This window comes from Chiloscyllium plagiosum, unplaced genomic scaffold (genome assembly GCF_037043375.1).
Source record: "Chiloscyllium plagiosum isolate Xiang-an unplaced genomic scaffold, Cpla_swu_hap1 HiC_scaffold_14, whole genome shotgun sequence".
Taxonomy (NCBI): domain Eukaryota; kingdom Metazoa; phylum Chordata; class Chondrichthyes; order Orectolobiformes; family Hemiscylliidae; genus Chiloscyllium; species Chiloscyllium plagiosum.
Window position 1 is genome coordinate 112,545,747 of NW_028270152.1, and position 13,954 is coordinate 112,559,700.

General features: G+C 50.6%; 1 protein-coding gene across 1 annotated transcript in view; it reads left to right on the top strand.

Annotated features, from left to right (window-relative positions):
* Positions 1–13,331, top strand: part of LOC148148143 (uncharacterized) — a 31,461-nt gene extending 18,130 nt beyond the window's left edge. Inside the window, exons 5-6 of the mRNA XM_087994013.1 lie at positions 10,800–10,967; positions 13,245–13,331. Coding sequence (XP_087850139.1) covers positions 10,800–10,967; positions 13,245–13,331 — 255 coding nt within the window. The remainder of the gene's footprint in view (positions 1–10,799; positions 10,968–13,244) is intronic.
* The last annotated feature ends 623 nt before the right edge of the window (positions 13,332–13,954 follow it).

The following is a 13,954-nucleotide window of genomic DNA, read 5'->3' on the forward strand; positions in this document are numbered from 1 at the left end:
TGAAACTCAGGTTTAGTTCAGGCCATTCAGAAATTCACATGGCCCCAATGGGAATAGCCAATTTTTATGAGATACCTGCTGAATATTTTGTAACAGGTTTTAAAGTATAACATGTCAGCTTAAGTAAAGGTCGGGGATTTAGATTATAATGGACATGCTTGAAGTGAAGAAAGGTTGCTAGCTCATTTAAGTTCTCGCGATGGGAGAACTAGCTGAATCTAGAGAGACATTGTTACAGGAGACCTCAGATCCGCGGTGTTCTCCTCTTGCACAATGTGGGAAATAAGGGATGCTTCCAGTGTCCCTGGCGACAATATGTGCAGGAAGTGTGCCCATCTGCAGTTACTGGGAAACTGCTTTTCAGATCTGAAGCTGAGAGTGGACTCACTGTGGAGCATCTGCAATACTGAGGATGTTATGGACAGCACGTTCAGTGAGTTAGGAAAGGGAATGGATGACTATCAGATCAAGTAAAAGGCTCAGGAAGGAAATGCAGGAGTTCCCAGTGATCATCCCATTATCAAACAGATACTGTATCCCGCTTCGGATTCTGCACCGAACGGAGGAAAGAGAGTAACGGGGATTCAATAGTCAGGGGTACAGACAGGCACTTCTGTGGCCACAGACATGAATCCAGGATAGTATGTTACCTCCCTGGTGCCAGGATCCGCGATAGCATGGATAGGTTATTGGACATTGTGGAGCTGGAGGGTAAACAGCCAGTGGTGGTGGAATCCTCTGTGGTGGTGGAATCCTCTCACTATGCAGACCATGTATCATTTACATTCTCCACTGCTTCTCACTCATGTCTGCTTCAAAAAGAGGGAATCACTGAGAAACACGGAATAAAATGGGGTCAGAGTCTCTGGTATAAAACTGTTGAACACAATGCCCCCATCTTCTCCATATTGGTCATCAAGCACACAGGCCCACTGCGATCATCTCATGCCTTTTTGATATTAGAATAGATGATAGATGATTGGTTAATGTTTTGGGGAGGCAAATGAGCAGAGAGGTTTAGTAGGAAATTCTGGAGCTCAGGGTGCAGGAATCTGAGTTAAAAATGGGCTATCCTCAAGGCTGGAATTACAGAAAGGCACTTAGCAGAGAGATTTGTGGGGATCGAGATTACAGAGATAGGGAGGATTGTGTGATTGGAGGATGTTACAGAGATGCTTATGATAGCAGAGATAAGGAAGAGTTGTGAACCTTCATGAGGTGACAGTGATAGGGAGAGTTGTGAACACGAAGACACCGAGAGTTAAGAGTTTCAAAGTTATGTATCATGGAAATGGACCCTGTGGTCTAACCAATCCATGTCGACTATAATTCCACCTAAACTAATCACACCTGCCTCTGCTTGGCCTATATCCCTCCAAATATCTCCTATTTATGTACTTATCCAAATAATTTTTAAGTATTGTAATTGTATTCACAGCTACCACTTCCTCTGGAAGTTCAACCCATAAGTGCAAAAATAGAAAAACTCATGTCTTTTTAAAATCTTTGTCATCTCTTCTCAAAGTGTATGCACCGGTGTCTTGAATCCCCCTCCCATGCAGCCATTCATCTTATCTACATAGAACATAGAACATAGAAGAATACAGCGCTGTACAGGCCCTTCGGCCCTCGATGTTGCGCCGATCCAAGCCCACCTCACCAGCACTAGCCCACTATCCTCCATATGCCTATTCAATGCCCGCTTAAATGCCCATAATGAGGGAGAGTCCACCACTGCTACTGGCAGGGCATTCCATGAACTCACGACTCGCTGAGTAAAGAACCTACCCCTAACATCTGTCCTATACCTACCCCCCTTAATTTAAAGCTATGCCCCCTTGTAATAGCTGACTCCATACCTGGAAAAAGATTCTCACTGTCGACCCTATCTAAACCCCTAATCATCTTATACACCTCTATCAAGTCACCCCTAAACCTTCTTTTCTCCAATGAAAACAACCCCAAGTGCCTCAGCCTTTCCTCATACAATCTTCCTACCATACCAGGCAACGTCCTGGTAAACCTCCTCTGCACTCGTTCCAGTGCCTCCACATCCTTCCTATAGTATGGCGACCAAGACTGCACACAATACTCCAGATGTGGCCGCACCAGAGTCTTATACAACTGCAACATGACCTCAGTACTCCGGAACTCAATTCCTCTACCAATAAAAGCCAGTACGCCATATGCCTTCTTCACCGCACAATTTACCTGGGTGGCAACTTTCAAAGATTTGTGCACATGGACACCAAGATCCCTCTGCTCATCCACACTACCAAGTATCCGACCGTTAGCCCAGTACCCCATCTTTTTATTACTCTTACCAAAGTGAATCACCTCACACTTAGCTACATTGAACTCCATTTGCCACCTTTCTGCCCAGTTCTGCAGCTTATCTATATCCCGCTGTAACCTGCCACATCCTTCCTCACTGTCAACAACTCCTCCGACTTTCGTATCATCCGCAAACTTGCTCACCCAACCTTCTAACCCCTCCTCCAGGTCATTTATAAAAATGACAAACAGCAATGGTCCCAAAACAGATCCTTGCGGAACACTGCTAGTAACTGCACTCCAAGATGAACCTTTACCATCAACTACTACCCTCTGTCTTCTTCCAGCCAGCCAACTCCTAATCCAAACCTCCAACTCACCCTCAATGCCATACCTCCGTATTGTTTGCAGTAGTCTACCATAGGGAACCTTATCAAACGCCTTACTAAAATCCATATACACCACATCTACTGCTTTCCCCTCGTCCACCTCCTTAGTTACCTTCTCAAAGAATTCAATACGGGTTGTGAGGCACGACCTGCCCTTCACAAAACCATGCTGACTATCCTTGATCACATTATTCCTATCCAGATGTTCATAAATCCTATCCCTTACAATTCTCTCTAAGATTTTGCCCACAACAGAAGTGAGACTCACCGGCCTATAGTTACTAGGGTTATCCCTACTCCCCTTTTTGAACAAGGGAACCACATTTGCTATCCTCCAATCTTCTGGCACTACTCCTGTAGACAACGAGGACATAAAAATCAAGGCCAATGGCTCTGCAATCTCCTCCCTTGCTTCCCAGAGAATCCTAGGATAAATGCCATCAGGCCCAGGGGACTTATCTATTTTCACCCTTTCCAGAATTTCCAACACCTCTTCTCTACTTACCTCAAAGCCATCCATTCTACTTAATTGTGACTCAGTACTCACATTGACAACAATGTCCTGTTCCTGATTGAATACTGACGAAAAGTATTCATTCAGTGTCTCCCCAATCTCTTCAGCCTCCACACGCAACTTCCCACTACTATTCTTGACTGGACCTATTCCTACCCTAGTCATTCTTTTATTCCTGACATACCTATAGAAAGCCTTAGGGTTTTCCCTAATCCTACCAACTAAGGACCTTTCATGTCCCCTCCTTGCTGCTCTTAGCTCTCTCTTCAGGTCCTTCCTGGCTACCCTATAACTCTCAATCGCCCCAATTGAACCTTCACGCCTCATCTTTACATAGGCCGCCCACTTCCATTTAACAAGGGATTCCAATTCCTTATTAAACCACGGCTCCCTCACACGACCCTTTCCTCCCTGCCTGACAGGTACATACTTATCAAGGACACTCAATAGTTGCTCCTTGAACAAGCTCCACATATCAATTACGCCCTTGCCTTGAAGCTTACTTTTCCAGGCCACACATCCTAAGTCATGCCTCACAGCATCATAATTTCCCTGCCCCCAGCTATAACTCTTGCCCTGTAGTGCAAACTTATCCCTCTCCATCACTAGAGTAAAGGTCACCGAATTGTGGTCACTGTCCCCAAAGTGCTCATCTACCTCTAATTCTAACACCTGGCCTGGTTCATTACCCAGAACCAAATCCAGTATGGCCTCACCTCTTGTTGGCTTATCTACATATTGTGTCAGGAAACCCTCCTGCACACATTGGACAAACACTGACCCATCTAACGAACTTGAGCTATAGCTTTCCCAATTAATATCAGGAAAGTCCCCCATAACAACCACCCTATTACTTTCACTCTTCTCTTGAATCATCCTCGCAATCCTTTCTTCTACATTTCTAGGACTATTAGGAGGCCTGTAAAAAACTCCTAACAGGGTGAGTTCACCTTTCCTATTCCTAACCTCAGCCCAAACTACCTCAGATGGCGAGTCTTCATCCATCGTCCTTTCCACAGCTGTAATACTATCTTTGACAAGCAATGCCAAACCTCCCCCTCTTTTACCCCCACCTCTAACCCTACTAAAACATTTAAACCCTGGAACCTGCAACAGCCAATCCTGTCCCTGTTCTACCCATGTCTCCGTAATAGCCACAACATCGAAGTCCCAGGTACCAACCCACGCTGCAAGTTCACCTACCTTATTTCGTATACGTCTTGCATTGAAGTATACACACTTCAAGCCACTTTCCTGTTTACAGGCACCCTCCTTTGAAATTGATGCCATGTTCCTAACCTCCCTACACTCCAGGTCCTGCACCCTAAAGCTACAGTCTGGGTTGCCATGCCCCTGCAGAGTTAGTTTAACCCCCCCCCCCCAAGAGCACTAGCAAACCTCCCCCCAAGGATACTGGTGCCCCTCCGGTTCAGGTGTAGACCATCCTGTTTATAGAGGTCCCACCGTCCCCAGAAAGAACCCCAGTTATCCAAATACCGGAATCCCTCCCTCCTGCCCCATCCCTGTAGCCACGCATTTAACTGTTCTCTGTCCCTATTCCTCGACACTCTATCACGTGGCACGGGTAACAAACCAGAGACAACAACTCTGTTCGTTGTAACTCTGAGCTTCCAACCTAGCTCCCTGAAAGCCTGCCTAACATCCTCGGCACTCCTCCTACCTATGTAATTGGTGCCAATGTGGACTACGACTTCGGGCTGCTCCCCCTACCCCTTAAGGACCCGGAAAACACGATCAGAGACATCACGTACCCTTGCACCTGGGAGGCAACATACCAAACGTGAGTCTCTCTCGTTCCCACAAAACCTCCTATCTGTGCCCCGAACTAGCGAGTCCCCAATTAGTACTGCTCTGCTCTTCTTCACCCTTCCCTTCTGAGTAACGGGGACAGGCTCCGTGCCAGAGGCCTGAGCCCCGTTACTTACCCCTGGTAAGTCATCCCCCCCCACAAGTATCCAAAACGGTATACTTGTTCTTGAGGGGAACGGCCGCAGGGGGTCCCTGCACTGGCTGCTTCCTCCCAGTCCCCCTCGCTGTCACCCATCTATCTGCCATCTTTGGAGTTACTACTTCCCTAAAGCTCTGATCTATGACCCCCTCTGCCTCCCGAATGATCCTAAGTTCATCCAACTCCAGCTCCAGTTCCCTAACACGGTCTTGGAGGAGCTGGAGATGGGTGCACTTCCGGCAAGTGTTTTCAGCAGGGATGTCCATGGCATCCCTCACCTCAAACATGTTGCAAGAGGAACATTGCACTGCCTTCACTTCCATCCCTCTGAAAGTAACCTTTTGTAAAAAAAAAACTAGGTCTAAAGAATACAGCAAGCAAAATGCAGCACTTACCTACTTACCACAACGGGTCTTATTATTTAGGTGAGAGGAGGAGGGCGGGTGGGAGACACTACCTCTGTAGTGCCTCGGGTTCTTCTCCTGCGCGCTTTTAAAGGGAAAGAAAACCTACCTGGCTGCCCCTCCGGTCTTTGTCACTTCCCCCTGCTGCTCCCGCTCTTTCTGTAAAGAGAGAAAAAAACACCGCTGTCCGCTACCGGTAAGTAATTTTAAAACAAACTGTCTTACCTTAGCTGCTGCTCACACTCCATGATTTTATAAACCTCTAATAAGGTGTGGTGTAAAATTATGTCCCAATACATGTGTGAATCATAATGTAACACATGTATTGGGCCAAGCAGTGGAATGTGGTGAAACGGTTAAAAATTATGTCCCAATACATGTGTGAATCTAACTGGAATGGAGGTGTTGCTTAGTCCCGTGTGAATCTTCTTATCTGTATGTAACCAGAATGGAATGTGTTTTTTAGCCTTGCTCTGCTGTTCACATGAATGTTTATATCTGGAAAAGAGTATATCAGCTGGAAAAGTCTCCAGTTCGGTGAGTCTGCTCCGGGGTTACGTTTAACCGCCGAGCGTGGGTTGTTGGCAACCGCTCTACGAGAACTGACGGCTCCCAGTTCCGGTAACATGTAGAGTGAGTATAAGCCAGACCCGTTGTAAGTATGAGACCTGGTTGTGGCGAATAAAATGCTCATATTCTAGCAGACTCGCCTCTTGGTCGTTTGTTCTGTGTCAGACTACTCTCCTACGAACCTGACCTTGAGAATTTTTTAAAACATTAGGCCACCCCTCAACCTCCTGCTCTCCAGTGACAGACATCCCAGCCTATCCATCCTCTCCTTCTAAAACAATCCCTCCATTCATGGCAACATCCTGGGAAACATCTTCTGAACTTTCTCCAATTTAATGACATCCTTCCTCTAACAGGGGGACCAGAACTGAACACAGTGAAGAGGCCTCACCAACATCATGTATAACCTCATGACAGTGTCCCAACTCCTATACCTAAAGGTCTGAGCAATGAAGGTAAACGTGCTAAACACTCACTTAACCACCCTGTCTACATGTGACACAAACTGCAAAGACCTGAACCCCTCGGTCTCTTTGTTCCACATCACTATTCAAGGCCTTATTTTTAATTAGTGTAATTAATTAATGAGGCGAAAGGAGATGTTTGTTTTATTAAAATATAATATCTTACATTTATTCAAATTAAATTCCATCTGCCACAATTCAGCCCATTCACCCAATTGATCAGGATCCCTCTGTATTCGTGGATAACCTTTTGTTACTGTCTACCTTAACAGTTTTTGATGTCACCCACAAACAAACCATGCTTTGTATATTCTAATTCAAACCATCTACACACATGACAAACAAAAATGGACCCAGCACCGATTCCTGGAGAACACTGCTGGTCACGGGCCTCCAGTGTGAAAAACAACCCTCCACTATTACTGTCTCCTATTGTTAAGCTAATTTTGTATCCAATTGGCAAGCTCTTGCTAAATCCCATGGGCTCGAACTTTACAACTTCGTCTCCCCTGCACAACCTTTTTAAAGGCTTTACTAAAGTCCAAATAAACAATGTCTGCCACTCTGCCCTCATCGATCTTATTGGTGACTACCTTAAAAATCTCAATCAAGTCTGTGAGACACCCTGTTAAGTAACCATGTTGAGTGTCCCTAATCATTCCTTAACTCTCCAAATACATGCAAATCCTATCCTTCCGAATCGCCTCCAACGGCTTACCCACCACTGAGGTCTACAGTTCCTAGTCACCATCCCTCTGTCCCCCCTCCCTCTGTCCCCCCTCCCTCTGTCCCCCCTCTCTCTCTGCCCCCCTCTCTCTCTGTCCCCCCCTCTCTCTCTGTCCCCCTCTCTCTCTGTGTCCCCCTCTCTCTCTGTGTCCCCCTCTCTCTCTGTGTCCCCCCCTCCCTCTGTCCCACTCTTTCTGCCCACTTTCATCCCCCCCGTCCCCGTCCCTCTGTCCCCATCTCTTACTGTCCCCCCTCTCCCTCCACTCTCTGTCCTCTCCCCCTCTGTATCGCACGACCTCACCTGTTCCCCGCTCTCCGTCCCCCCGCTCTCCGTCCCCCCGGTCTCCGTCCCCCCGCTCTCCGTACCCCCGCTCTCCGTCCCCCCGCTCTCCGTCCCCCCGCTCTCCGTCCCCCCGCTCTCCATCCCCCCGCTCTCTCTGTCCCCCCCCCTCTGTCCCCCCCAGTCACCATCTCTCTGCCCCCACTCTCTGCCCCCACTCTCTGCCCCCACTCTCTGCCCCCACTCTCTGCCCCCACTCTCTGCCCCCCCTTCTCTCTCCCCCCTTCTCTCTGCCCCCACTTCTCTCTGCCCCCCCTTCTCTCTGCCCCCCCTTCTCTGTGCCCCCCCTCTCTGTGCCCCCCCATCTGTGCCCCCCCCTCTCTGTGCCCCCCCCTCTGTGCCCCCCCTCTGTGCCCGCCCCCTCTCTGTGCCCCCCCCTCTCTGTGCCCCCCTCTCTGTGCCCCCCCCTCTCTGTGCCCCCCCTCTCTGTGCCCCCCCCTCTGTGCCCCCCCCTCTCTGTGCCCCCCCCTCTCTGTGCCCCCCCCCTCTCTGTGCCCCCCCCTCTCTGTGCCCCCCTCTCTGTGCCCCCCCTCTCTGTGCTCCCCCTCTCTGTGCCCCCCCCTCTCTGTGCCCCCCCTCTCTGTGCCCCCCCTCTCTGTGCCCCCCCTCTCTGTGCGCCCCCTCTCTGTGCGCCCCCTCTCTGTGCGCCCCCTCTCTCTGTCGCCCCCTCTCTCTGTCGCCCCCTCTCTGTGCGCCCCCTCTCTCTGTCGCCCCCTCTCTCTGTCGGCCCCTCTCTCTGTCGCCCCCTCTCTCTGTCGCCCCCTCTCTCTGTGCGCCCCCTCTCTGTGCGCCCCCTCTCTGTGCGCCCCCTCTCTGTGCGCCCCCTCTCTGTGCGCCCCCTCTCTCTGTCGCCCCCTCTCTCTGTCGCCCCCTCTCTCTGTCGCCCCCTCTCTCTGTCGCCCCCTCTCTCTGTCGCCCCCCTCTCTCTGTCGACCCCCTCTCTCTGTCGCCCCCTCTCTCTGTCGCCCCCTCTCTCTGTCGCCCCCTCTCTCTGTCGCCCCCTCTCTCTGTCGCCGCCCTCTCTCTGTCGCCGCCCTCTCTCTGTCGCCGCCCTCTCTCTGTCGCCCACTCGACCCCTCTCTCTGTCGCCCACTCGACCCCTCTCTCTGTCGCCCACTCGACCCCTCTCTCTCTCTCCCCGGCTCTTTGACCCCCTCTATCTGTCACCCGCTCTCTAACCCCTTCTCTGTCATCCTTCTTTCTGCCCCCTCTCTCTCTCTGTCCCCCCCTCTCTCTCTGTCCCCCACTCTTTTCTCCCCCACTCTCGGTGTCCCCCTCTCTCTGACCCCCTCTATATCCCCCACTCTCGGTGTGCCCCTCTCTCCCTGACCCCCCTCTATCTCCCCCACTCTCTGTGCCCCTCTCTCTGTCGCCGTTTCTATCTCCCCCACTCTCTCTGTCCACCCTCTCTCTGTCCACCCTCTCTCTGTCCACCCTCTCTCTGTCCACCCTCTCTCTGTCCACCCTCTCTCTGACCCCTCTCTCATTATGTCCTCCCCTATTTCTCTCTCTTCCTCCCTCACCTTATCTCTCCCTTCGCTCTCTCTCTCTCCCTCTGTCTCTCCCTGCTCCTTCGCTCTCTCTCCATCTTCTCTCACTCTCGATCCCCCTCCCTCGGTGTCTCTCTCTCTCCCCACCTCCCTCCATTTCTCTCTGACTCAATCTCTCTCCCTCCTGTCCTGCCCTTCTTCTCTCTCTGACACCCTCTGTCTCCCTGGTCCTTCCCTCTCCCTCTGACCTAGAGACTGGGGGTTGGTGGTGAGGCTGCGTGTGGGGGGTGGGGGTGAGATGATTGAGAGATGTGGGAGGTGGGGAAAATGGGGTAGAGACGACATTGCGGGAGGGAGACAGAGACGGCAGGAGAGAGAGAGTGAGGGTGAGGGGGAGAGAGAAGAATGGAGGCAGGTGGAGAAACTCATGTTGGGGGTGTGTGAGAGAGAGAGAGCGAGAGTGAGGCAGAAAGAATAGTGGAGGCAGGTGGAGAATCCGGGGTTGGGGGCGGTGTCTGAGAGGGGACCAGAGAGAGTGAAAGGGAGAGGAGGTGAGAGAGAGAGACAGTGTGCAGAAAGAGAGGGAGAGAATTGAGGAGGAAGAGTGGGGGAGAGGAAATGGGGAGGCCAGGTTGGAGTGGGGGGTGGGGACAGAGGGAGTTAAACCCAGCTCCTGAGCTCAGGGCGCGGTGCCTTCCCCTTCCCTGAGGACCAGGACTTGGGGTTGAGTCTGTCTCTCTCCAGCTCAGCTTCTCCAACACAAAGACCCACAACAACATCGCTCACTCTGCTGCTCGGCACGCTTTAATGAACATTTTTATTGTTTACAAATGGAAGTGATGGATACAGTTAGTGGGATGGTGCCTTTTCTCACTGGTCCCTGAGTTGTGAGAAACATTGACATGTTTCCCTGTAACCCCACTGTGGGATAAGGATGGACAACCCAGCGCTACCCTCAGTCTGTTACCATAGCGACAGGCTCTTCCATCGCTGAAACACTGAACTGAAATGAGAAAATCCCGGATGGATTGATTAATGAGGGAATTTGATGGATGGATGGATTTGGGTGAAGGGATAATTCAGCACATTCTTCAGCTGCTGCCTGAACTTAGTCTGGGTCACGGCATAAATCGCGGTGTTTGTGCAGCAACTGAGGAGCTGCAGCATGAAGCCCAATTCCTGCACAAAGTAATGGAGATACACAGGGGTGTCCACAATCCAATACATCCGGTTCCATATAGAATACAGCATGAATGTTGACCATAACAGGATGAAATTGGCCGAGATGACAAACAGTAAAAGGATGGATTTTTTTCGGTTTCTCATTTCAGTGTCAGACTGAGCGTCCCCATTGGTGTGAGCGCGGAGTCTCCTGCGGGCTCTGCTGGTCACTGCAATGTGTCTGACGGTGAGAACATTGAGCAGCAGAACCAGGAGAAATGGGACACACGGGGTTAGAATGTGGTGGAGGAACTCGATTGTGACGCAGACACTGGATAATAGAACAGCGGCTGTTCCAACACAAAACCAGGGGAGGTTCTGCAGCCGATACTGAGCCGTGAGAATAAAATACCAGAACATGTTCTTTAAACAGCTCAGCACAGTCACTGTTCCCAAAACCACAGCCGCCGTTTTCTCACTGCAATATTTACTTTTCAGCTTCTGGCAACAAATGGCCACAAACCGATCAAAGGTGAAAGTGACGGTGAACCAGACAGAGCAGTCAGTGGCTGCATAAAGCAGGACGGCGTGGATATTACACACGGGGACGGAGTACAGGAAATAAAACTGTTCCAGATAAATAATGGGAATGTGTCTCAGTATCAGGTCGAGGATAATGACCAGGAGATCCGCCGCTGCCATGGCCCCCAGGTAACGTCTGACACATGGAGACAATCCACAATCTTTATAAAGCAGGACGTAGATGGTCACTACGTTAACTGTGTGGAAGGAAAACAAACAAATTATCCATCAGTCTGGAGGCAAAGGGACCCGTTTGATCGGGGACCCAGTGAGATTTTCAAATATGTCACTGTTTTCAGAGATTTATTAAAATATATGGAGCTGAAATGGGAAGTTCAGAATTACTGACAGAAATGTGTCATAAACCACAAGAAACCCTCCCTCCCCAAACACACAGAGACACATCCATAAGCACAGATGGTTTCCAAAACATTCCCACACATGCGATTAGTCGAGGGCAGACACAGGTCACTTTTTCCTAGATCCTAATACGGAAGTTAGAAATGCTCCTGTCCTGAAGGATTCTTTCCCAGTTTCCTGAAGACAAACGGAATTTGGAAATTTCTGTACTTTAGTCTAAATTGTGGTCGGTCCTGTGAGGTGAAGAAATGTAAACACAGGGAAAACGTATTCACCCCTTTAACTGCCTGAGGGGACTTTGGAACAGTGTCTCCTTCTCCCTAGAACGGGATCTCTTCCCTCGGGATCTTATCGTTTGTTCAATTCATTGACGTCCGGCCGTTCACAAACAGTGTCAGGGACAGAACATTCCGGGGAATGTCAGGGACAGAACATTCTGGGGAATGTCAGTTATTAAATTTTGGGGACAGAATGATCCGGGGAACGTCAGTTCTAGAATGTTGGGTAGAGAATGTTCCGCTGCATCCCAGGAGCAGGAGAATCGATGTTTCGGGCATAAGCCCTTCTTCAGGGATCAAGAAGAGCTTATGCCCAAAACGTCGATTCTCCTGCTCCTGGGATGCTGCCTGACCTGCTGCGCTTTCCACCAACACATGTTCAGGTCTGATCTCCAGCATCTGCAGTCCTCACATTCTCCTAGAGAATGTTCCGGGCAATATCGGTTATTGAATGTTGGGTACAGAACTTTCCGGGGAATGTGAGATACAGAATGTTCGGGACAAAATGTTCTGGGGAACTCCTTGACCTGTCCATCACGTTTCCCACCATGTCCACTTCTCTCTCCTCTCTGATGTATCACGTCTCTCCCACCCCCACCGATCACATTTCCAGCTTCCGTTAGCCTCCAGCCCAAGCTCCAGTCCCAGCTCCATCACCAGTCTCAGTCCCAAAAACAGCCCCCTCCAATTTATTGCTCAGTTCCCCGGCCTGCAAGCCTCATTCCTGATGAAGAGCTTATGCCCGAACCGTCAGTTCCCCTGATCCTCAGATGCTGCCTGACTAGCTGTGCTTTTCCAGCACCACACTCCTTGTCAGGAAACTATCTGACACCGTCATATACATAGGATCAGGCCTAATGGGTGATGCTTCATGAAGCCCAATAAACATCCCTGGGTATATACTGTCCTATCGGTAGGACCGAAACACCAGTTGTGGGGGCACCGTGGGATACATTCAAGGAAGACGTTGCCTTGCAATTCTCCAAAATTGATTCCAGAACCCGCGGACTCTCATGGTAACAGGTCACAGTTGGTCAAGGTAATCAGCTGATGATGGACATCTCCTGCTCCTCACCCCATCCCTCGATGATAACTCAGTTCCCCTCGACGTTAAAACCAAATCAGAGGAAGTACTGAGGGTGACAAAGACACAGAACGTCCTTTGTGTGTGGGGCTTCAATGCCCATTACCAAGTGTGCTCCCAAAAGGACCACCATTGACTGAGCAGGGAGAGACCTCACATACACAGCAGCCAGACTGGGGGAAGCGACGGGGAAACCAACAAGAGTGAAACATTCTCACCAAATCCTTTGTCCCAGATGGATCTTTCCATAACAGTACCTGTCGGAACAGACATCACACACTCCTGGTGGAGGGAAAGTCTCAGCCTCATATTTAAGATCCTGCCCATTCTGTTCTGTGGCACTCCTTCCTGTGAAGTCGGACATATTTTTAAAGGACCGAGAAAATGGAAACTGGGCATCCATGAGGCACTGTTGGCAAGCGGCAGCTGCAAGAGCAATGGCCTACACGCTATCATAAAGTCAGAAGTGGGTTGTTCACTGATAGATCCAAAGCAACATTCACAACTGCACCTATACTGAAGCAGGTTATTCAGCCCATCAAGAGTTTTAAACAGGCACAGAGTGAGGCCATTCAGCCATTGAATGCTGTTGCTCAGCAATTGGAGCAGATCTTATAATCTCTCATACCGGTTACACAGGAAATGGAAGGGAACATTCAGTCTTTCAAAGCTGATACATGCGAATATGGGGAGAATTTGTTACTGAGCCAGGAGAGAGATAAATGACGGAGGGGGGGCTACAGAGAGAGGGGGGGCACAGAGAGGGGGGGACAGAGAGGGGGGGACAGAGGGGGTGAACAGAGAGATGGTGACTGGGAGGGGGCAGAGAGAGGGAGACAGAGAGGGGTGACAGAGAGAGGGCTACAGAGAGGGGGGGACAGAGAGAGGGGGACAGAGAGAGGGGGACAGAGAGAGTGGGACAGAGAGAGGGGGACAGAGAGAGGGGGACAGAGGGAGGGGGACAGAGGGAGGGGGACAGAGGGAGGGGGACAGAGGGAGGGGGACATAGAGAGGGGGTCAGAGAGGGGGGACAGAGAGGGGGAGACAGAGAGGGGGGACAGAGAGAGGGAGACAGAGAGGGGGGACAGAGAGAGGGGGACAGAGAGAGGGGGGACAGAGAGGGTGGGGGCAAAGAGAGGGGGAACAGAGAAAGGTGGAACAGGGAGAAGGGCTGATAGAGAGACGGTGACAGAGAGAGGGGCAGAGGGATAGAGAGAGGGGTACAGTGTGGGGGAGAGAGGGTGGGTCAGAGAGAGGGGGACAGAGAGTGGGCGGATGTAGACAGTGGGGGATAGAGAGAGGGGGGGGAACAGAGAGGTGGGCAGAGAGAGAGGGGGCAGAGAGAGGGG